This window comes from Pseudophryne corroboree, chromosome 1 (genome assembly GCF_028390025.1).
Source record: "Pseudophryne corroboree isolate aPseCor3 chromosome 1, aPseCor3.hap2, whole genome shotgun sequence".
Lineage (NCBI taxonomy): Eukaryota > Metazoa > Chordata > Amphibia > Anura > Myobatrachidae > Pseudophryne > Pseudophryne corroboree.
In genome coordinates, this window is record NC_086444.1 from 41,458,058 (window position 1) to 41,481,689 (window position 23,632).

At 45.8% G+C, this 23,632-nt stretch overlaps 1 protein-coding gene across 1 annotated transcript in view; it reads right to left on the reverse strand.

The window, feature by feature from the left end:
- ARK2N (arkadia (RNF111) N-terminal like PKA signaling regulator 2N) overlaps positions 1-23,632 on the reverse strand; it is a 130,541-nt gene that overhangs the window by 55,692 nt on the left and 51,217 nt on the right. The window contains exons 3-4 of the mRNA XM_063958566.1: positions 20,987-21,169; positions 12,586-12,712 (exon numbers count right to left, since the gene is read on the reverse strand). Coding sequence (XP_063814636.1) covers positions 12,586-12,712; positions 20,987-21,169 — 310 coding nt within the window. The remainder of the gene's footprint in view (positions 1-12,585; positions 12,713-20,986; positions 21,170-23,632) is intronic.

Below are 23,632 nucleotides of genomic sequence, written 5' to 3' on the forward strand. Positions count from 1 at the left end.
ATCACATACACCTGTGCCCCAGTAATACTGTCTGTGTATCACATACACCTGTGCCCCAGTAATACTGTCTGTGTATCACATACACCTGTGCCCCAGTAATACTGTCTGTGTATCACATACACCTGTGCCCCAGTAATACTGTCTGTGTTGACAATGCCAAATTCCCTTGTCGTATAAACAACCCTTTATGAAGCTAAGAACACTGTACGCTGTTTGCTTAAGAAATACCGTATGGGTACGCTATCTGCGTAACGATCGCTAAGCCGTAGGCGAGACGCTCAAGCGTCACGTTCGCTCACGGCCCAGTGATCACAGGACACGTTATTGGTTATGTCTAGGGGAATGATTCGCTGTAGCGTAGCCTACGCTCGAGACCACGAGGAGGTCACCAGCGATGCAGACGCTCACAACACTATACCTTTATGTTAAAACCTTATACCAATGAAATACACTGAATACCTTAATGTGAGTACAGGGTGTAAGTGCAACCTTGTGTAACCTGACTAACTACAAAGCTGCTTGAGCGTCACCGACGCTCAAGTGAACACTTAACACTATAGAAAATACACAGATACTGGTTTAGGTTCCAAAGCCTATTAACTATGTATTATAACTAATATACTTGCAAAAAGGAATCACAGTACAAATGATACACTACAGTATAACATAAACCACCTAACCAGATAACTATACAGGAAACACACTACAATACAATACAGTTAAGTTTAAGGAGAAATAAGAGAAGATGAGAAGACAAGAGAGAGAGAGAGATTTGAGAGAGATTGGCTCACAATAACATTAAAAGACAATATGGTTGCAGCGAAGCTTACACATGTGAGGAACAATCGCTGCGCAGTTAATCAATGCTGAGAATCTTTGTTTAGAAAGTACTTGAGCTTACCCATGCTGCCTGTCCCTATATACACAACACCCAGCTACACAATCGTCCCTACAATGCCGCATGGGGCAGAAGCTAGACTCCATTTTATTCCAAAATGTCCAAGCCTCAAAACAATGCATATGTTCTGATTTTACAATTCCAAACAATCTAAATCACCTTTCACAATTTCAAGCAAACACAGTATCTCTATAACCAGAGCATATGAGTTATCACAAGACCAGACCACCAGGTACTCACAAGTATCAGCCTGCCATTGCTACCAGCACATATTAAAAAGTACTGCATGGTGGTATTTATGATTAACAAGATCCCAGCTACCATCACAGATTCCACAGGGCACCAACACTAACACCCAACAATCATCACAGCCAAGTTACAATATCCTATTTAAACCAGAAAGCAATATGTCTATATTTCCTTCTATAGCCATGTGATTCTATACTTAGCCTTTGGGAAGGAATTCTGTCCTGGGGATGTAGCCGCCATGCTGCTTGATGCTAGCTTAGTTCTGAGTGTCAGTCAGCCCTGTGATCTCCAGTGGGTATATCATACCTGCATTCCAGCTGTGGGGGTGTGTCAACCACAGGAAGTGTGTGTCCCTCCCAGCATGTGAGCCAGCTGCATCAGTGGCCTTGGTTATGTAACACAATGGGTGATGACCAACACATTCCTGTCTAGTGAGAAGCTATTGTTTGGCGAATACAAAACAGAATCCTGTCTGGGTTTTGTTCTATATTCATGATGTCCACTTTCAGTTGAGACAATGACATCTCAGCCCTCATTCTCCTGTATACAAATCCAGCCCCATTTGTAAACACAGGTGTTGGCCCTCCTTATTGAGTCTCAAAAGCTCAGTGTAATTAAAGGCTATTGTACTCCGTCTGCGGGAAAGATACTGATTTGGAGTACAATTGATCTTCAATTACTATTCCTGTGTTTACCTTATGCATGTGTAGATATGAGGCCCTCTTAACATGCAAACTATTGTTTGGGGGATCTCTGAGGTCAAAGAGACATTTGAGACCTACTGATGCCTGTCTCCAACTGTTCAGATGCATGACTAAGTAAGAACAAATAATAATAAATAAATGGACATAACTTCTTATGTCCATAACTATTCGCACGAGCAATTAATACGCTCCAAACCAACACCGGAATATTGCTAATTAAATACTCTTCCGATGGGTACCAAACACTGCTGTATGATTCCTGTTAGACCCTTCGTACGATGCAAAGAGGGACTCCTCAGCTCAGGGACATTCTATTTTAACCAAACTTTCAGAATCTATCAAAGGGACCATAATCTATAAACTACATTAATACTGAAAATATGTAACGTATGAATCGCACGCTATGACTACATAAACTCTACCGTAAATACGCATACCGTGCGCCTGCGGGTGCCCGCGGCTGTGAGTATGTGTACGTACGGGAGAGCGTACGCCTGCGCAGCGCGGACATGAATGAGGTGCAAATATGGCAACGTGCATAGAGACATTTTTCTGACTTCGACAGTGTATCACATACACCTGTGCCCCAGTAATACTGTCTGTGTATCACATACACCTGTGCCCCAGTAATACTGTCTGTGTATCACATACACCTGTGCCCCAGTAATACTGTCTGTGTATCACATACACCTGTGCCCCAGTAATACTGTCTCCGATACTGTCTCTGTATCACATACACCTGTGCCCCAGTAATACTGTCTCTGTATCACATACACCTGTGCCCCAGTAATACTGTCTGTGTATCACATACACCTGTGCCCCAGTAATACTGTCTGTGTATCACATACACCTGTGCCCCAGTAATACTGTCTCCGATACTGTCTCTGTATCACATACACCTGTGCCCCAGTAATACTGTCTGTGTATCACATACACCTGTGCCCCAGTAATACTGTGTGTATCACATACACCTGTGCCCCAGTAATACTGTCTGTGTATCACATACACCTATGCCCCAGTAATACTGTCTGTGTATCACATACACCTGTGCCCCAGTAATACTGTCTCCGATACTGTCTCTGTATCAAAAACACCCGTGCCCCAGTAATACTGTCTCTGTATCACATACACCTGTGCCCCAGTAATACTGTCTGTGTATCACATACACCTGTGCCCCAGTAATACTGTCTGTGTATCACATACACCTGTGCCCCAGTAATACTGTCTGTGTATCACATACACCTGTGCCCCAGTAATACGGTCTCTGTATCACACACACCTGTGCCCCAGTAATACTGTCTCTGTATCATACACCTGTGGCCCAGTAATACTGTCTCTGTATCACATACACCTGTGCCCCAGTAACACTGTCTCTGTATCACATACACCTGTGCCCCAGGAATACTGTCTCTGTATCACATACACCTGTGCCCCAGTAATACTGTCTGTGTATCACATACACCTGTGCTCCCGAAATAGTGTCTCCACAGGTGAAAGTACGAAAATTAGAATATCGTGCAAAAGTTCATTTATTTGGTGATTCAATTTAAAAGGTGAAACTAATATATTATATAGACTCCTTACATGCAAAGTGAGATATTTCAAGCTTTTATTTGTTATAATTTTGATGTTTGTTGCTTACAGTTTAATTTTTTTAATTGATTTTATGTAATAACCCCAAATCCAAAATCTCCCAGATGCCCCAGTAATAGTGTCTCTGCATTACATATACACCTGTGCCCCAGTAATAGTGTCTCTGCATTACACACACCGGTAGCTCAGCAATAGTGTCTCTGCATTACATACACACCTGTGCCCCAGTAATAGTGTCTCTGCATTACATACACACCTGTGCCCCAGTAATAGTGTCTCTGCATTACATATACACCTGTGCCCCAGTAATAGTGTCTCTGCATTACATATACACCTGTGCCCCAGTAATAGTGTCTCTGCATTACACACACCGGTAGCTCAGCAATAGTGTCTCTGCATTACATATACACCTGTGCCCCAGTAATAGTGTCTCTGCATTACACACACCAGTAGCTCAGCAATAGTGTCTCTGCATTACATACACACCTGTGACCCAGTAATAGTGTCTATGCATTACATACACACCTGTGCCCCAGTAATAGTGTCTCTGCATTACACACACCGGTAGCTCAGCAATAGTGTCTCTGCATTACATACACACCTGTGCCCCAGTAATAGTGTCTCTGCATTACATATACACCTGTGCCCCAGTAATAGTGTCTCTGCATTACATATACACCTGTGCCCCAGTAATAGTGTCTCTGTATTACACACACACCTGTGCCCCAGTAATAGTGTCTCTGCATTACATATACACCTGTGCCCCAGTAATAGTGTCTCTGCATTACACACACCGGTAGCTCAGCAATAGTGTCTCTGCATTACATACACACCTGTGCCCCAGTAATAGTGTCTCTGCATTACACACACCGGTAGCTCAGCAATAGTGTCTCTGCATTACATACACACCTGTGCCCCAGTAATAGTGTCTCTGCATTACATATACAACTGTGCCCCAGTAATAGTGTCTCTGCATTACACACACACCTGTGCCCCAGTAATAGTGTCTCTGCATTACATATACACCTGTGCCCCAGTAATAGTGTCTCTGCATTACACACACCGGTAGCTCAGCAATAGTGTCTCTGCATTACATACACACCTGTGCCCCAGTAATAGTGTCTCTGCATTACACACACCGGTAGCTCAGCAATAGTGTCTCTGCATTACATACACACCTGTGCCCCAGTAATAGTGTCTCTGCATTACATACACACCTGTGCCCCAGTAATAGTGTCTCTGCATTACATATACAACTGTGCCCCAGTAATACTGTCTCCGATACTGTCTCTGTATCACATACACCTGTGCCCCAGTAATACGGTCTCTGTATCACATACACCTGTGCCCCAGTAATACTGTCTGTGTATCACATACACCTGTGCCCCAGTAATACTGTCTCCGATACTGTCTCTGTATCACATACACCTGTGCCCCAGTAATACTGTCTGTGTATCACATACACCTGTGCCCCAGTAATACTGTCTCTGTATCACATACACCTGTGCCCCAGTAATACTGTCTGTGTATCACATACACCTGTGCCCCAGTAATACTGTCTGTGTATCACATACACCTGTGCCCCAGTAATACGGTCTCCGATACTGTCTCGGTATCACATACACCTGTGCCCCAGTAATACTGTCTGGGTATCACATACACCTGTGCCCCAGTAATACTGTCTGTGTATCACATACACCTGTGCCCCAGTAATACTGTCTGTGTATCACATACACCTGTGCCCCAGTAATACTGTGTGTATCACATACACCTGTGCCCCAGTAATACTGTCTGTGTATCACATACACCTGTGCCCCAGTAATACGGTCTCTGTATCACACACACCTGTGCCCCAGTAATACTGTCTCTGTATCATACACCTGTGGCCCAGTAATACTGTCTCTGTATCACATACACCTGTGCCCCAGTAACACTGTCTCTGTATCACATACACCTGTGCCCCAGTAATACTGTCTGTGTATCACATACACCTGTGCCCCAGTAATACTGTGTGTATCACATACACCTGTGCCCCAGTAATACTGTCTCCGATACTGTCTCTGTATCACATACACCTGTGCCCCAGTAATACTGTCTCTGTATCACATACACCTGTGCCCCAGTAATACTGTATGTGTATCACATACACCTGTGCCCCAGTAATACTGTCTGTGTATCACATACACCTGTGCCCCAGTAATACTGTCTGTGTATCACATACACCTGTGCCCCAGTAATACTGTCTGTGTATCACATACACCTGTGCCCCAGTAATACTGTCTGTGTATCACATACACCTGTGCCCCAGTAATACTGTCTGTGTATCACATACACCTGTGCCCCAGTAATACTGTGTGTATCACATACACCTGTGCCCCAGTAATACTGTCTCTGTATCACATACACCTGTGCCCCAGTAATACTGTCTCTGATACTGTCTCTGTATCACATACACCTGTGCCCCAGTAATACTGTCTCCGATACTGTCTCTGTATCACATACACCTGTGCCCCAGTAATACTGTCTCTGTATCACATACACCTGTGCCCCAGTAATACTGTCTGTGTATCACATACACCTGTGCCCCAGTAATACTGTCTGTGTATCACATACACCTGTGCCCCAGTAATACTGTCTGTGTATCACATACACCTGTGCCCCAGTAATACTGTCTGTGTATCACATACACCTGTGCCCCAGTAACACTGTCTCTGTATCACATACCCCTGTGCCCCAGTAATACTGTCTCTGTATCACATACACCTATGCCCCAGTAATACTGTCTCTGATACTGTCTCTGTATCACATACACCTGTGCCCCAGTAATACTGTCTGTGTATCACATACACCTGTGCCCCAGTAATACTGTCTGTGTATCACATACACCTGTGCCCCAGTAATACTGTCTGTGTATCACATACACCTGTGCCCCAGTAATACTGTCTGTGTATCACATACACCTGTGCCCCAGTAATACTGTCTGTGTATCACATACACCTGTGCCCCAGTAATACTGTCTGTGTATCACATACACCTGTGCCCCAGTAATACTGTCTGTGTATCACATACACCTGTGCCCCAGTAATACTGTCTCCGATACTGTCTCTGTATCACATACACCTGTGCCCCAGTAATACTGTCTCTGTATCACATACACCTGTGCCCCAGTAATACTGTCTGTGTATCACATACACCTGTGCCCCAGTAATACTGTCTCCGATACTGTCTCTGTATCACATACACCTGTGCCCCAGTAATACTGTCTGTGTATCACATACACCTGTGCCCCAGTAATACTGTGTGTATCACATACACCTGTGCCCCAGTAATACTGTCTGTGTATCACATACACCTGTGCCCCAGTAATACTGTCTCCGATACTGTCTCTGTATCACATACACCCGTGCCCCAGTAATACTGTCTCTGTATCACATACACCTGTGCCCCAGTAATACTGTCTGTGTATCACATACACCTGTGCCCCAGTAATACTGTCTGTGTATCACATACACCTGTGCCCCAGTAATACGGTCTCTGTATCACACACACCTGTGCCCCAGTAATACTGTCTCTGTATCATACACCTGTGGCCCAGTAATACTGTCTCTGTATCACATACACCTGTGCCCCAGTAACACTGTCTCTGTATCACATACACCTGTGCCCCAGGAATACTGTCTCTGTATCACATACACCTGTGCCCCAGTAATACTGTCTGTGTATCACATACACCTGTGCTCCCGAAATAGTGTCTCCACAGGTGAAAGTACGAAAATTAGAATATCGTGCAAAAGTTCATTTATTTGGTGATTCAATTTAAAAGGTGAAACTAATATATTATATAGACTCCTTACATGCAAAGTGAGATATTTCAAGCTTTTATTTGTTATAATTTTGATGTTTGTTGCTTACAGTTTAATTTTTTTAATTGATTTTATGTAATAACCCCAAATCCAAAATCTCCCAGATGCCCCAGTAATAGTGTCTCTGCATTACATATACACCTGTGCCCCAGTAATAGTGTCTCTGCATTACACACACCGGTAGCTCAGCAATAGTGTCTCTGCATTACATACACACCTGTGCCCCAGTAATAGTGTCTCTGCATTACATACACACCTGTGCCCCAGTAATAGTGTCTCTGCATTACATATACACCTGTGCCCCAGTAATAGTGTCTCTGCATTACATATACACCTGTGCCCCAGTAATAGTGTCTCTGCATTACACACACCGGTAGCTCAGCAATAGTGTCTCTGCATTACATATACACCTGTGCCCCAGTAATAGTGTCTCTGCATTACACACACCAGTAGCTCAGCAATAGTGTCTCTGCATTACATACACACCTGTGACCCAGTAATAGTGTCTATGCATTACATACACACCTGTGCCCCAGTAATAGTGTCTCTGCATTACACACACCGGTAGCTCAGCAATAGTGTCTCTGCATTACATACACACCTGTGCCCCAGTAATAGTGTCTCTGCATTACATATACACCTGTGCCCCAGTAATAGTGTCTCTGCATTACATATACACCTGTGCCCCAGTAATAGTGTCTCTGTATTACACACACACCTGTGCCCCAGTAATAGTGTCTCTGCATTACATATACACCTGTGCCCCAGTAATAGTGTCTCTGCATTACACACACCGGTAGCTCAGCAATAGTGTCTCTGCATTACATACACACCTGTGCCCCAGTAATAGTGTCTCTGCATTACACACACCGGTAGCTCAGCAATAGTGTCTCTGCATTACATACACACCTGTGCCCCAGTAATAGTGTCTCTGCATTACATATACAACTGTGCCCCAGTAATAGTGTCTCTGCATTACACACACACCTGTGCCCCAGTAATAGTGTCTCTGCATTACATATACACCTGTGCCCCAGTAATAGTGTCTCTGCATTACACACACCGGTAGCTCAGCAATAGTGTCTCTGCATTACATACACACCTGTGCCCCAGTAATAGTGTCTCTGCATTACACACACCGGTAGCTCAGCAATAGTGTCTCTGCATTACATACACACCTGTGCCCCAGTAATAGTGTCTCTGCATTACATACACACCTGTGCCCCAGTAATAGTGTCTCTGCATTACATATACAACTGTGCCCCAGTAATACTGTCTCCGATACTGTCTCTGTATCACATACACCTGTGCCCCAGTAATACGGTCTCTGTATCACATACACCTGTGCCCCAGTAATACTGTCTGTGTATCACATACACCTGTGCCCCAGTAATACTGTCTGTGTATCACATACACCTGTGCCCCAGTAATACTGTCTCCGATACTGTCTCTGTATCACATACACCTGTGCCCCAGTAATACTGTCTGTGTATCACATACACCTGTGCCCCAGTAATACTGTCTCTGTATCACATACACCTGTGCCCCAGTAATACTGTCTGTGTATCACATACACCTGTGCCCCAGTAATACTGTCTGTGTATCACATACACCTGTGCCCCAGTAATACGGTCTCCGATACTGTCTCGGTATCACATACACCTGTGCCCCAGTAATACTGTCTGGGTATCACATACACCTGTGCCCCAGTAATACTGTCTGTGTATCACATACACCTGTGCCCCAGTAATACTGTCTGTGTATCACATACACCTGTGCCCCAGTAATACTGTGTGTATCACATACACCTGTGCCCCAGTAATACTGTCTGTGTATCACATACACCTGTGCCCCAGTAATACGGTCTCTGTATCACACACACCTGTGCCCCAGTAATACTGTCTCTGTATCATACACCTGTGGCCCAGTAATACTGTCTCTGTATCACATACACCTGTGCCCCAGTAACACTGTCTCTGTATCACATACACCTGTGCCCCAGTAATACTGTCTCTGTATCACATACACCTGTGCCCCAGTAATACTGTCTCTGATACTGTCTCTGTATCACATACACCTGTGCCCCAGTAACACTGTCTCTGTATCACATACACCTGTGCCCCAGTAATACTGTCTCTGTATCACATACACCTGTGCCCCAGTAATACTGTCTGTCTATCACATACACATGTGCCCCAGTAATACTGTCTCTGTATCACATACACCTGTGCCCCAGTAATACTGTCTCTGTATCACATACACCTGTGCCCCAGGAATACTGTCTCTGTATCACATACACCTGTGCCCCAGTAATACTGTCTGTGTATCACATACACCTGTGCTCCCGAAATAGTGTCTCCACAGGTGAAAGTACGAAAATTAGAATATCGTGCAAAAGTTCATTTATTTGGTGATTCAATTTAAAAGGTGAAACTAATATATTATATAGACTCCTTACATGCAAAGTGAGATATTTCAAGCTTTTATTTGTTATAATTTTGATGTTTGTTGCTTACAGTTTAATTTTTTTAATTGATTTTATGTAATAACCCCAAATCCAAAATCTCCCAGATGCCCCAGTAATAGTGTCTCTGCATTACATATACACCTGTGCCCCAGTAATAGTGTCTCTGCATTACATATACACCTGTGCCCCAGTAATAGTGTCTCTGCATTACACACACCGGTAGCTCAGCAATAGTGTCTCTGCATTACATACACACCTGTGCCCCAGTAATAGTGTCTCTGCATTACATACACACCTGTGCCCCAGTAATAGTGTCTCTGCATTACATATACACCTGTGCCCCAGTAATAGTGTCTCTGCATTACATATACACCTGTGCCCCAGTAATAGTGTCTCTGCATTACACACACCGGTAGCTCAGCAATAGTGTCTCTGCATTACATATACACCTGTGCCCCAGTAATAGTGTCTCTGCATTACACACACCAGTAGCTCAGCAATAGTGTCTCTGCATTACATACACACCTGTGACCCAGTAATAGTGTCTATGCATTACATACACACCTGTGCCCCAGTAATAGTGTCTATGCATTACATATACAACTGTGCCCCAGTAATAGTGTCTCTGCATTACACACACCGGTAGCTCAGCAATAGTGTCTCTGCATTACATACACACCTGTGCCCCAGTAATAGTGTCTCTGCATTACATACACACCTGTGCCCCAGTAATAGTGTCTCTGCATTACATATACACCTGTGCCCCAGTAATAGTGTCTCTGCATTACATATACACCTGTGCCCCAGTAATAGTGTCTCTGCATTACACACACCGGTAGCTCAGCAATAGTGTCTCTGCATTACATATACACCTGTGCCCCAGTAATAGTGTCTCTGCATTACACACACCAGTAGCTCAGCAATAGTGTCTCTGCATTACATACACACCTGTGACCCAGTAATAGTGTCTATGCATTACATACACACCTGTGCCCCAGTAATAGTGTCTATGCATTACACACACCGGTAGCTCAGCAATAGTGTCTCTGCATTACATACACACCTGTGCCCCAGTAATAGTGTCTCTGCATTACATATACACCTGTGCCCCAGTAATAGTGTCTCTGCATTACATATACACCTGTGCCCCAGTAATAGTGTCTCTGTATTACACACACACCTGTGCCCCAGTAATAGTGTCTCTGCATTACATATACACCTGTGCCCCAGTAATAGTGTCTCTGCATTACACACACCGGTAGCTCAGCAATAGTGTCTCTGCATTACATACACACCTGTGCCCCAGTAATAGTGTCTCTGCATTACATACACACCTGTGCCCCAGTAATAGTGTCTCTGCATTACACACACCGGTAGCTCAGCAATAGTGTCTCTGCATTACATACACACCTGTGCCCCAGTAATAGTGTCTCTGCATTACATATACAACTGTGCCCCAGTAATAGTGTCTCTGCATTACACACACACCTGTGCCCCAGTAATAGTGTCTCTGCATTACATATACACCTGTGCCCCAGTAATAGTGTCTCTGCATTACACACACCGGTAGCTCAGCAATAGTGTATCTGCATTACATACACACCTGTGCCCCAGTAATAGTGTCTCTGCATTACACACACCGGTAGCTCAGCAATAGTGTCTCTGCATTACATACACACCTGTGCCCCAGTAATAGTGTCTCTGCATTACATACACACCTGTGCCCCAGTAATAGTGTCTCTGCATTACATATACAACTGTGCCCCAGTAATAGTGTCTCTGCATTACACACACACCTGTGCCCCAGTAATAGTGTCTCTGCATTACATATACACCTGTGCCCCAGTAATAGTGTCTCTGCATTACACACACCGGTAGCTCAGCAATAGTGTCTCTGCATTACATACACACCTGGGCCCCAGTAATAGTGTCTCTGCATTACATACACACCTGTGCCCCAGTAATAGTGTCTCTGCATTACATACACACCTGTGCCCCAGTAATAGTGTCTCTGCATTACATATACACCTGTGCCCCAGTAATAGTGTCTCTGCATTACACACACCGGTAGCTCAGCAATAGTGTCTCTGCATTACATACACACCTGTGCCCCAGTAATAGTGTCTCTGCATTACACACACCGGTAGCTCAGCAACAGTGTCTCTGCATTACATACACACCTGTGCCCCAGTAATAGTGTCTCTGCATTACATACACACCTGTGCCCCAGTAATAGTGTCTCTGCATTACATACACACCTGTGCCCCAGTAATAGTGTCTCTGCATTACATATACAACTGTGCCCCAGTAATAGTGTCTCTGCATTACATACACACCTGTGCCCCAGTAATAGTGTCTCTGCATTACATATACACCTGTGCCCCAGTAATAGTGTCTCTGCATTACACACACCGGTAGCTCAGCAATAGTGTATCTGCATTACATACACACCTGTGCCCCAGTAATAGTGTCTCTGCATTACACACACCGGTAGCTCAGCAACAGTGTCTCTGCATTACATACACACCTGTGCCCCAGTAATAGTGTCTCTGCATTACACACACACCTGTGCCCCAGTAATAGTGTCTCTGCATTACATACACACCTGTGCCCCAGTAATAGTGTCTCTGCATTACATATACAACTGTGCCCCAGTAATAGTGTCTCTGCATTACATACACACCTGTGCCCCAGTAATAGTGTCTCTGCATTACATATACACCTGTGCCCCAGTAATAGTGTCTCTGCATTACACACATCGGTAGCTCAGCAATAGATGGCTGGGGGGATATTGCTGTAGAAGGCACTCACCTTGCATGTTCCTGAACCCCGACTATCTCTACCTCGCTGCCCGATGATGCAAGGTTAATTTCGTCATCATTCTTCCCGGCACTAGGGGGTAACTTATCACATAACGCCAGGCCCTGATCCAACTGGCCTGTGGGAAGAACACAAGACACGCAATCAAGAGCAGTACTTATAGAGGATTATTATAGACATTTACATTCTCTCTGTCCTTCCGGCTAGTCCAAGGCCAACACATATGACTGCATACACACAGAGTAATATGGAGTCACCGGTGTATCGGGGGGTTGCCAGGTGTGGATAGCAGGCATTGTGCCCAGTCCTTACACTGAGACAGTATAACACAATGTCCATCACAGTCACTCATTCATACTAGAAGGCTGGACAGGTTATTAAACCTCTGTCCTAGAAATCTATGAGAGGCCTGGATGTAGGATATCAATGCAGCAGATCTGGGAAGCAGGTGATAGGTTCTCAGGTAGAGAGGTCCTGCATGACAAGTGCTCTACGGGGTTCTGTCACTGTTCAACAGTACATATTATAGACCAGTCCGAGAGACGTTTCCCCACAAGACATCTGTCCTGCAGGAGGAGACATCTGTCCTGCAGGAGGAGACATCTGTCCTGCAATGGGCGCTTCCTCTGCAGTCTTCCCATAATCACAACTTATTGTAAAAGAATGAGGAATTTTGTGCTACATTCTAACCCCACCCACTACCAGTCTGAGGTTTCCAGAGGTGGCTACATGAACGTTATATAGAGGTGTATGACAATTTGTCTGCATATGTCTAATAGGAGCCTCACATCACTAGTGTGTTCTGTTGGGGGACTGCTCCTTCCACTATATAACTTTCAGTCTGTCGTTTCCTGCTGCCTCCACATGCAGCCCTGTCCTCACTAATATATCACTCATCTGATATACTCTGTGCTGCTGGGGGACACTGCTCAGTCAGTGGCTTCTTGCTGCCTCCATTCCCCTCCTCACATCATGTCACTGTCCCTGTCACATGCAGCCCTGTCCTCACTATCACATCACTCATCTCCTGATATACTCTGTGCTGCTGGGGACCCTGCTCCTCCCACTATATAACTCTCAGCCTGTGGCTTCCTGCTGCCTCCATTCCCCTCCTCACATCATGTCACTGCCCCTGTCACATGCAGCCCTGTCCTCACTGACACATCACTCATCTCCTGATATACTCTGTGCTGCTGGGGGACCCTGCTCCTCCCACTATATAACTCTCAGCCTGTGGCTTCCTGCTGCCTCCATTCCCCTCCTCACATCCTGTCACTGTCCCTGTCACATGCAGCCCTGTCCTCACCATCACATCACTCATCTCCTGATATACTCTGAGCTGCTGGGGGACCCTGCTCCTCACACTATATAACTCTCAGCCTGTGATGTTGTACTTTAAAGGATAGACAGTTTTGCAGCTGTCCAGTGGGGTTTGTAATCTCCTATTAATGGAATAAACCACAGGTTTTTAAACTCTGTCCTCAGGACCCCACACAGTTCATATTTTCCAGGTCTCCTCATAGAATCACATATGAGATCATCAGCTCTGCCTGTGGACCTTATAAAATGTGTCAGTGAGTAATGACTACACCTGTCCTCCTGCTGGGTCACCTGTAAAACATGCACCGTGTGGGGTTCTGAGGAATAAACAGGAACTGTATAGAGAGGCTGCACATAATTCCTCTATAAATTCAAGATAAACTTGAACTGACCCCTCAATGTGAGCTGTAGTTACAAATATGAATTCACATCAGGAATGTATTACTAATAACTTATGAAACAGTTTAGTCACCAGCCTGACAAAATGACGGAACAACATAACATCAATGTCAGCGCCAGCGGCTGTGCGCACCAGAACAAAGAAACACTTGAAATGTTCCGTCGGGCGCCATCTAGTGGCACGACGGCATGCAAAACTCTTGAATCCACCCAGAGAGGTGAGGAGCAGCATTAGCCTTTAATTATATAGGATGTATTAAGAGATATCACATTAAAATCATCCCAAATGTAGGATGAGAGGGGTGGTCATTACGTACACCAACAACCAGACGTCCATAGACAGAAGCCCTGTCTAATCAGGAAGCTAGTGGCCCCAATTAGGGTATATATACTGTCCACTGCAGACAATGGCAGTAATGAATTAAAACCCTTACTACCCTGGCATAAAAATAAGATTTTACTTACCGATAAATCTATTTCTCATAGTCCGTAGTGGATGCTGGGGACTCCGTCAGGACCATGGGGAATAGCGGCTCCGCAGGAGACAGGGCACAAAAGCAAGCTTTTTAGGATCACATGGTGTACTGGCTCCTCCCCCTATGACCCTCCTCCAAGCCTCAGTTAGGTACTGTGCCCGGACGAGCGTACACAATAAGGAAGGATCTTGAATCCCGGGTAAGACTCATACCAGCCACACCAACCACACCGTACAACTTGTGATTTGAACCCAGTTAACAGTATGATAACAATGAAGTAGCCTCTAAAAAAGATGGCTCACAACAATAATAACCCGATTTTTTTGTAACAATAACTATGTACAAGTAATGCAGACAATCCGCACTTGGGATGGGCGCCCAGCATCCACTACGGACTATGAGAAATAGATTTATCGGTAAGTAAAATCTTATTTTCTCTAACGTCCTAGTGGATGCTGGGGACTCCGTCAGGACCATGGGGATTATACCAAAGCTCCCAAACGGGCGGGAGAGTGCGGATGACTCTGCAGCACCGAATGAGAGAACTCCAGGTCCTCCTCAGCCAGGGTATCAAATTTGTAGAATTTAGCAAACGTGTTTGCCCCTGACCAAGTAGCTGCTCGGCAAAGTTGTAAAGCCGAGACCCCTCGGGCAGCCGCCCAAGATGAGCCCACCTTCCTTGTGGAATGGGCATTTACAGATTTTGGCTGTGGCAGGCCTGCCACAGAATGTGCAAGCTGAATTGTACTACAAATCCAACGAGCAATAGTCTGCTTAGAAGCAGGAGCACCCAGCTTTTTGGGTGCCTACAATATAAACAGCAAGTCAGACTTTCTGACTCCAGCCGTCCTGGAATTATATATATATATATATATATATATATATATATATATATATATATATATATATATATATATATATATTTTCAGGGCCCTGACAACGTCTAGCAACTTGGAGTCCTCCAAGTCCCTAGTAGCCGCAGGCACCACAATAGGTAGTTTCAGGTGAAACGCTGACACCACCTTAGGAAGAAACTGGGGACGAGTCCGCAGTTCTGCCCTGTCCGAATGGAAAATCAAATATGGGCTTTTGTAAGACAAAGCCGCCAATTTTGACAATCGCCTGGCCGAGGCCAGGGCCAACAGCATGGTCACTTTCCATGTGAGATATTTCAAATCCACAGATTTGAGTGGTTCAAACCAATATGATTTGAGGAATCCCAACACTACGTTGAGATCCCACGGTGCCACTGGAGGCACACAAGGGCTGTATATGCAATACTCCCTTGACAAACGTCTGGACTTCAGGAACTGAAGCCAATTCTTTCTGGAAGAAAATCTACAGGGCCGAAACTTGAACCTTAATGGACCCCAATTTGAGGCTCATAGACACTCCTGTTTGCAGGAAGTGCAGAAATCGACCTAGTTGAAATTTTTTCGTGGGGCCCTCCTGGCCTCACCCACGCAACATATTTTTACCACATGTGGTGATAACGTTGTGCGGTCACCTCCTTCCTGGCTTTGACCAGGGTAGGTATGACCTCTTCCGGAATGCCTTTTCCCTTAGGATCCGGCGTTCAAACCGCCATGCCGTCAAACGCAGTCGCGGTAAGTCTTGGAACAGACAAGGTCCCTGCTGGAGCAGGTCCTTTCTTAAAGGCCGATGCCACGGTTCCTCTTGGAACAGACATGGTACTTGCTGAAAGCAAATCCCTTCTTAGCTCCCGAGGCCATTAGTCCTCTGTGAGCATCTCTTGAAGTTCCGGTTACCAAGTCCCTCTTGGCCAATCCGGAGCCACGAGTATAGTTCTTACTCCTCTATGTCTTATAATTCTCAATACCTTGGTTATGAGAAGCAGAGAAGGGAACACATACACCGACTGTTACACCCACGGTGTTACCAGGACGTCCACAGCTATCGCCTGAAGGTCTCGTGACCTGGCGCAATACCTGTCCCATTTTTTTTGTTCGGGCGGGACGCCATCATGTCCACCTTTGGTCTTTCCCAACGGTTCACAATCATGCGGAAAACTTCCCGATGAAGTTCCCACTCTCCCGGGTGGAGGTCGTGCCTGCTGAGGAAGTCTGCTTCCCAGTCGTCCACTCCCGGAATGAACACTGCTGACAGTGCTATCACATGATTTTCCGCCTAGCGAAAAATCCTTGCAGTTTTGCCACTGCCCTCCTGCTTCTTGTGCCGCCCTTTCTGTTTACATGGGCTACTGCCGTGATGTTATCCCACTGGATCAATACCGGCTGACTTTGAAGCAGAGGTCTTGCTAAGCTTAGAGCATTATAAATTTGCTCTTAGCTCCAGTATATTTATGTGGAGAGAATTCTCCAGACTTGATCACACTCCTTGTGTGACTGCTCCCCAGCCTCTCAGGCTGGCCTCCGTGGTCACGAGCATCCAATCCTGAATGCCGAATCTGCGGCCCTCTAGAAGATGAGCACTCTGTAATCACCACAGGAGAGACACCCTTGTCCTTGGTGACAAGATTATCCGCTGATGCATCTGAAGATGCGACCCGGACCATTTGTCTAGCCGATCCCACTGGAAGGTTCTTGCGTGGAATCTGCCGAATGGTATTGCTTCGTAAGAAGCCACCATCTTTCCCAGGACCCTTGTGCATTGATGCACTGAGACTTGGCCTGGTTTTAGGAGATTTCTGACTAGTTCGGATAACTCCCTGGCTTTCTCCTCCGGGAGAAACACCTTTTTCTGGACTGTGTCCAGGATCATCCCTAGGAATAGAAGTCGAGTCGTCGGGATCAGCTGCGATTTTGGAATATTGAGAATCCAACCGTGCTGGCGCAGCACTATCTGAGATAGTGCTACTCCGACTTCCAACTGTTCCCTGGATCTTGCCCTTATCAGGAGATCGTCCAAGTAAGGGATAACTAAAACTCCCTTCCTTCGAAGGAGTATCATCATTTCGGCCATTACCTTGGTAAAGACCCGGGGTGCCGTGGACAATCCAAACGGCAGCGTCTGAAACGGATAGGGACAGTTCTGTACCACAAACCTGAGGTACCCTTGGTGAGAAGGGTAAATTGGGACATGTAGGTAAGCATCTTTGATGTCCAGAGACACCATATAGTCCCCTTCTTCCAGGTTTGCAATCACTGCTCTGAGTGACTCCATCTTGAATTTGAACCTTTGTATGTAAGTGTTCAAGGATTTTAGGTTTAAAATTGGTCTCACCGAGCCGTCCGGCTTCGGTACCACAAATAGTGTGGAATAGTACCCCTTTCCCTGTTGTAGGAGGGGTACCTTGATTATCACCTGCTGGGAACATAGCTTGTGAATGGCTTCCAATACTGCCTCCCTGTCTGAGGGGGACGTCGGTAAAGCAGACTTTAGAAAACGGCGAGGGGGAGACGTCTCGAATTCCAATTTGTACCCCTGAGATACCACCTGAAGGATCCAGGGGTCCACTTGCGAGTGGGCCCACTGCGCACTGAACTTCTGGAGACGGGCCCACCCCCGTGCCTGAGTCCGCTTGTAAAGCCCCAGCGTCATGCTGAGGACTTTGCGAAGGCGGGAGAGGGCTTTTGTTTCTGGGAACTGGCTGTTTGTTGCAGCCTTTTTCCTCTCCCTCTGCCACGGGGCAGAAATGAGGCGCCTTTTGCCCGCTTGCCCTTATGGGGCCGAAAGGACTGCGCCTGATAATACGGCGTCTTCTTAGGCTGAGAAGTTACCTGGGGTAAAAATGTGGATTTTCCAGCAGTTGCCGTGGCTACCAGGTCTGATAGACCTACCCCAAATAACTCCTCCCCCTTATAAGGCAATACTTCCATGTGCCTTTTAGAATCCGCATCACCTGACCACTGCCGCGTCCATAAACCTCTTCTTGCAGAAATGGACAGCGCGCTAACTCTTGATGCCAGTCGGCAAATATCCCTCTGTGCATCACGCATATATAGAAATGCATCCTTCAAATGCTCTATAGTCAGTAATATACTGTCCCTATCTAGGGTATCAATATTTTCAGTCAGGGAATCCGACCACGCCAGGCCCGCACTGCACATCCAGGCTGAGGCGATTGCTGGTCGCAGTATAACACCCGTGTGAGAGTATATACATTTTAGGATATTCTCCAGCTTTCTATCGGCAGGTTCCTTTAGGGCGGCCGTATCAGGAGAGGGTAGTGCTACCTGTTTAGACAAGCGTGTGAGCGCTTTATCCACCCTAGGGGGTGTTTCCCAACGTGCCCTATCCTCTGGCGGGAAAGGGTACGATGCCAATAACCTTTTAGGAATTATCAGTTTTTTATCGGGGGAAACCCACGCCTCATCACACACTTCATTTAATTCCTCGGATACAGGAAAAACTACAGTCAGTTTTTTCTCACCAAACATAATACCCTTTTTAGTGGTACTTGTATTATCAGAGATATGCAATACATTTTTCATTGCTTCAATCATGTAACGTGTGGCCCTAGTGGAAGTCACGTTTGTCTCCTCATCATCGACACTGGAGTCAGTATCCGTGTCTGTCATTTGAGGTAACGGGCGTTTTAAAGCCCCTGATGGCGTTTGAGACCCCTGGACAGGCACAAGCTGAGTAGCCGGCTGTCTCATGTCGTCAACTGTCTGTCGTAAAGAGCTGACACTGTCACGCAATTCCTTCCATAAGCTCATCCACTCAGGTGTCGACTCCCTAGGGGGTGACAACTCTATAATAGGCAATTGCTCCGCCTCCATCTCATTTTCCTCCTCAAACATGTCGACACAGTCGTACCGACACACAGCACACACACAGGGAATGCTCTGATAGAGGACAGGACCCCACTAGCCCTTTGGGGAGACAGAGGGAGAGTATGCCAGCACACACCAGAGCGCTATATATAGACAGGAATACCACTATAAAATGTGCTTCCCTTTATTGCTGCTGTTAGTATTAAAACTGCGCTAAATTAGTGCCCCCCTCTCTTTTTTTACCCTTTTCTGTAGTGCAGGACTGCAGGGGAGAGTCAGGGAGAGGTCCTTCCAGCGGAGCTGTGATGGAAAATGGCGCCCGTGTGCTGAGGAGATAGGCTCCGCCCCCTTCTCGGCAGCCTTTTCTCCCGCTTTTTGGTGAGTTCTGGCAGGGGTTAAAATACATCCATATAGCCCTGGGGGTTATATGTGGTGTATTTATGCCAGCCAAGGTGTTTACATTGCTGCTCAGGGTGCCCCCCCCTAGCGCCCTGCACCCTCAGTGACCGAAGTATGAAGTGTGCCTGAGTAACAATGGCGCACAGCTGCAGTGCTGTGCGCTACCTTGTTGAAGACTGATGTCTTCTGCCGCCGATTTTTCCGGACCTCTTCTTGCTTCTGGCTCTGTAAGGGGGCCGGCGGCGCGGCTCTGGGACCGAGCTCCGAGGCTGGGCCTGTGTTCGGTCCCTCTGGAGCTAATGGTGTCCAGTAGCCTAAGAAGCCCAAGCTGGCTGCAAGCAGGCAGGTTCGCTTCTTCTCCCCTTAGTCCCTCGATGCAGTGAGCCTGTTGCCAGCAGGTCTCACTGAAAATAAAAAACCTAAAACTAAACTTTCACTAAGAAGCTCAGGAGAGCCCCTAGTGTGCACCCTTCTCGGCCGGGCACAAAAATCTAACTGAGGCTTGGAGGAGGGTCATAGGGGGAGGAGCCAGTGCACACCAGGTAGTCCTAAAGCTTTACTTTTGTGCCCAGTCTCCTGCGGAGCCGCTATTCCCCATGGTCCTTACGGAGTTCCCAGCATCCACTAGGACGTCAGAGAAATATAGAGGAAGAGGGGGAGAGACAAAGGTGGAAGAGGGGGACAGAAAAATACAGGTCAGAAGGGCGAAAGACAGAGAAAGGGAGAAAGAAAAGGGAAATAAGGGAAAGAGAGACAGGAAGAGGTGCGGGACACAGGAAAAGAGGAGGGCAAAGATAGAGGGGCAGGGAGAGAGATAGGAGCGGGATTGGAATGAAAGAGTGGGACAGAGAACGAGTAGTTGGAGGAGAGAGAGAGAGAGAGATGGGAAGGATGGGTGGGAAACAGAGAATGAAAACTTGGCAACACCAGGAACAGCTGCTACAGGTACCCATGCAGATCATTTTAAGCATTAAGCAATCACAGATAATAAAAGGTCCAAAATACTAATATATAATAATATAAAATAATGTTTTGCATTGTTTAAAAAAAAAACAAAACACAAGTCTGTTTGCCTCCAATATAAAACAAGAGAAGTACCAAATTCTGCGTTCAGTTCTTCCAGCAGCCCCCTTGTGCGCCATGTCGGCGGCGGAGCGTCCTGCTTGGTTACAGAGTTATGCTCTTTGACAGCCGTTGCAGCCAGCATGTTATCCACGTTCAGCACATCCTGGTCGGAGTTTGTGTCAGAGATGTCATAATGGGTGACGACCGGTGGTCCGTCTGCGAACACAGGCATATAGAGGATGAGGGAAGACACGCAGAGGACACAGCCAGTCATACATCACTGCCTGTGACAAGCTGACCCTACGTGCTGCAGCCATGACGCATGGATTGTGCATACTAGGGGAATGCGGTTCACATGCTTTAAGCCGGTCTACATAGAGAAAGCAAATCACTGCAGGTTCATTATCTGCATATACAGCGGAAAGCAGCTTGAGAATATTCTGTAAATACATGTAAAGATAATTGTAAACAATTTGGCAGAAATAAAATGAGGGTACTCCCATGTAAAGGTCTAATTTCTGTAACCTTTAACACCAGTTTAATCAATCAATTTTTTGTAGGTGCTTCTTAGCCCTTTATTTGAATCTTGGGGTCCATGACATGCGGCCTCGTTCCTACTGGCCAGTGGGAACACCAGATAAACTTGTGCCTGCACAAAGGACGACTCACCTGTAGAACAAGACAAGTACAGTGTTTGGCTCGTTTCACTGCATTAGCCCACTGACTCCTAGCGCAGAAACTGCTGCAGGTGGTGCGTCCGACATTACGATATGTGGTGGTCTGCTCTGCGATTTGGCTCATTTTGTCGTAATGGCCATTTTCATTAGTGATCCCGTAGGGAACCTCAGAAGAGGTGGAAAGTCAATTTTTAAACCTTGTCCCATTAATAAAATGCTGTTAAATTAACCGTATAAAACAGCAGTAATGCAACCTTGTAGGATTAAGAAAATGCAACTTTCAAATCTCAGGAGCTGCTGAACTACAAGTCCCAGGAGGGTGGGCAACCGCTGGCGAGTGCCGTAAAACTGGGAACTTTTGTTATGTTAAATTTTGTAGCGTTAGAAAAATAATATACAGTAAAATAACAATGAGTGAGCTCAGCAGGCTATAAGAATGTATAATGTATATAATATAGTATTATTTATATATAGTATTATAGTCAGAGTATAGTGACTTCATAATGTGTGCATACAAATGGGATACCCTCATTTTACTCCTCCAATAAGATAACAGAGTTGGGCCACCTGTGCGTCAGAACCCCGGGGGAGCGGTGTATTAGAAATGGAATACCTTTTGCCACACAGTATACCCGCCTCTTGCACAGGCCTGAGATTACAGTCTAAGCTTTCCCTACCCTTGGCATAGTATGTGCCACTTTCTGGTCATTACAACCTGTCGCCAACGTGGATACATTATACTAATAAGTAACACAAGTGTTCATTTCGCTTTTTAGGGGAAGCGGCTACATTTTCTACGTTACAACAAAAAAATCAAAAACACCGACAATATGTTGTAGTACGTAAACCAAATAAAAACACATGGGCACATATATAACAGAACATGGATCGTTAGTGCAATACAAAACATGATGTTAATACATGGTTAATAAGCAGAAGCTCTGAAGGCAACGTCATGGTCTGACAGCACTGGGGTGCTGAGGTTGTGTATGCTACAATGCGTGTCTTTTTACAACTTATGGGAAATGCCAGTTATATACAGGGTTCCACATGTCCCATCTCTTGAAAAGCAGTTCCATATTTTCAGCCGCAGGGGCAAATGCCAGCAAGAAGTGGAATGTTTTTTTTTACTCTTGTAAGACGGTCAAAAAGTGCCATTTCCCTACAGCAAACCAATGTCCTGTCTAGGTCTAGTTCCGCTTTAGGTGTGTTTGTGAAGCCATTACCAGTCCACCACTTCTAAACCAGGACGTGTGACCGGTGCAAGCATTGAGATCCGGAATGATAGTAGTGTTCATTCTAGCACCCTGCACCTGTCACAACCCGTGCAGTTCCTCTTTCCCGTCTGAAGTGTCACTCTCTGCTCTGGTGCTTCTAGCACACTCTGGTCTGTAGATAAGGACCAGAGTGCGCTAGAAGCACCAGAGCAGGGAGCGGCACCCTAGGTAGGAAAGAGGAACTGCATGGGTTGTGACAGGTGCAGGGTGCTAGAATGAACACTACGATAGGATGTCCCCATGGCATGTATCCAACCATCTCCAGCTGACTGGCGGGCAGTGTGTGTATGGTGATGTGGAACCCTGAGCGTTGCCCTCAGAGCTTCTTAAGTGTTTTCAACATTCAGTATTGTGACATTAGCTCAGTGCAGAAGATACAAGGGTCAAGTACAATATTGACAAGCCGATCATGGGTTGTGTAACACCCCTAACTGAATTAGGCAATCTCAGCGGTTACACCAGATTTTAGAACATGCAGTTTTTTTTCTTTTCAGAAAATATTTCTATAATATTGTTTTGTATATTCATTTGTAAAGTCACAAAGGTTTCAGAATTCCTCTGCATGTTGGATATTTAAGCATTAGTAACATGATAATGATCTCGTCTCCAGTCAAAATTGTACCACTCCTACATGTACATTCATGCAATAAATGTATCTGAAATGTATATACATGCAGAGTGATATATTATCACCTACCCAGAGAAAATACTTGGAAAGGGGGGGC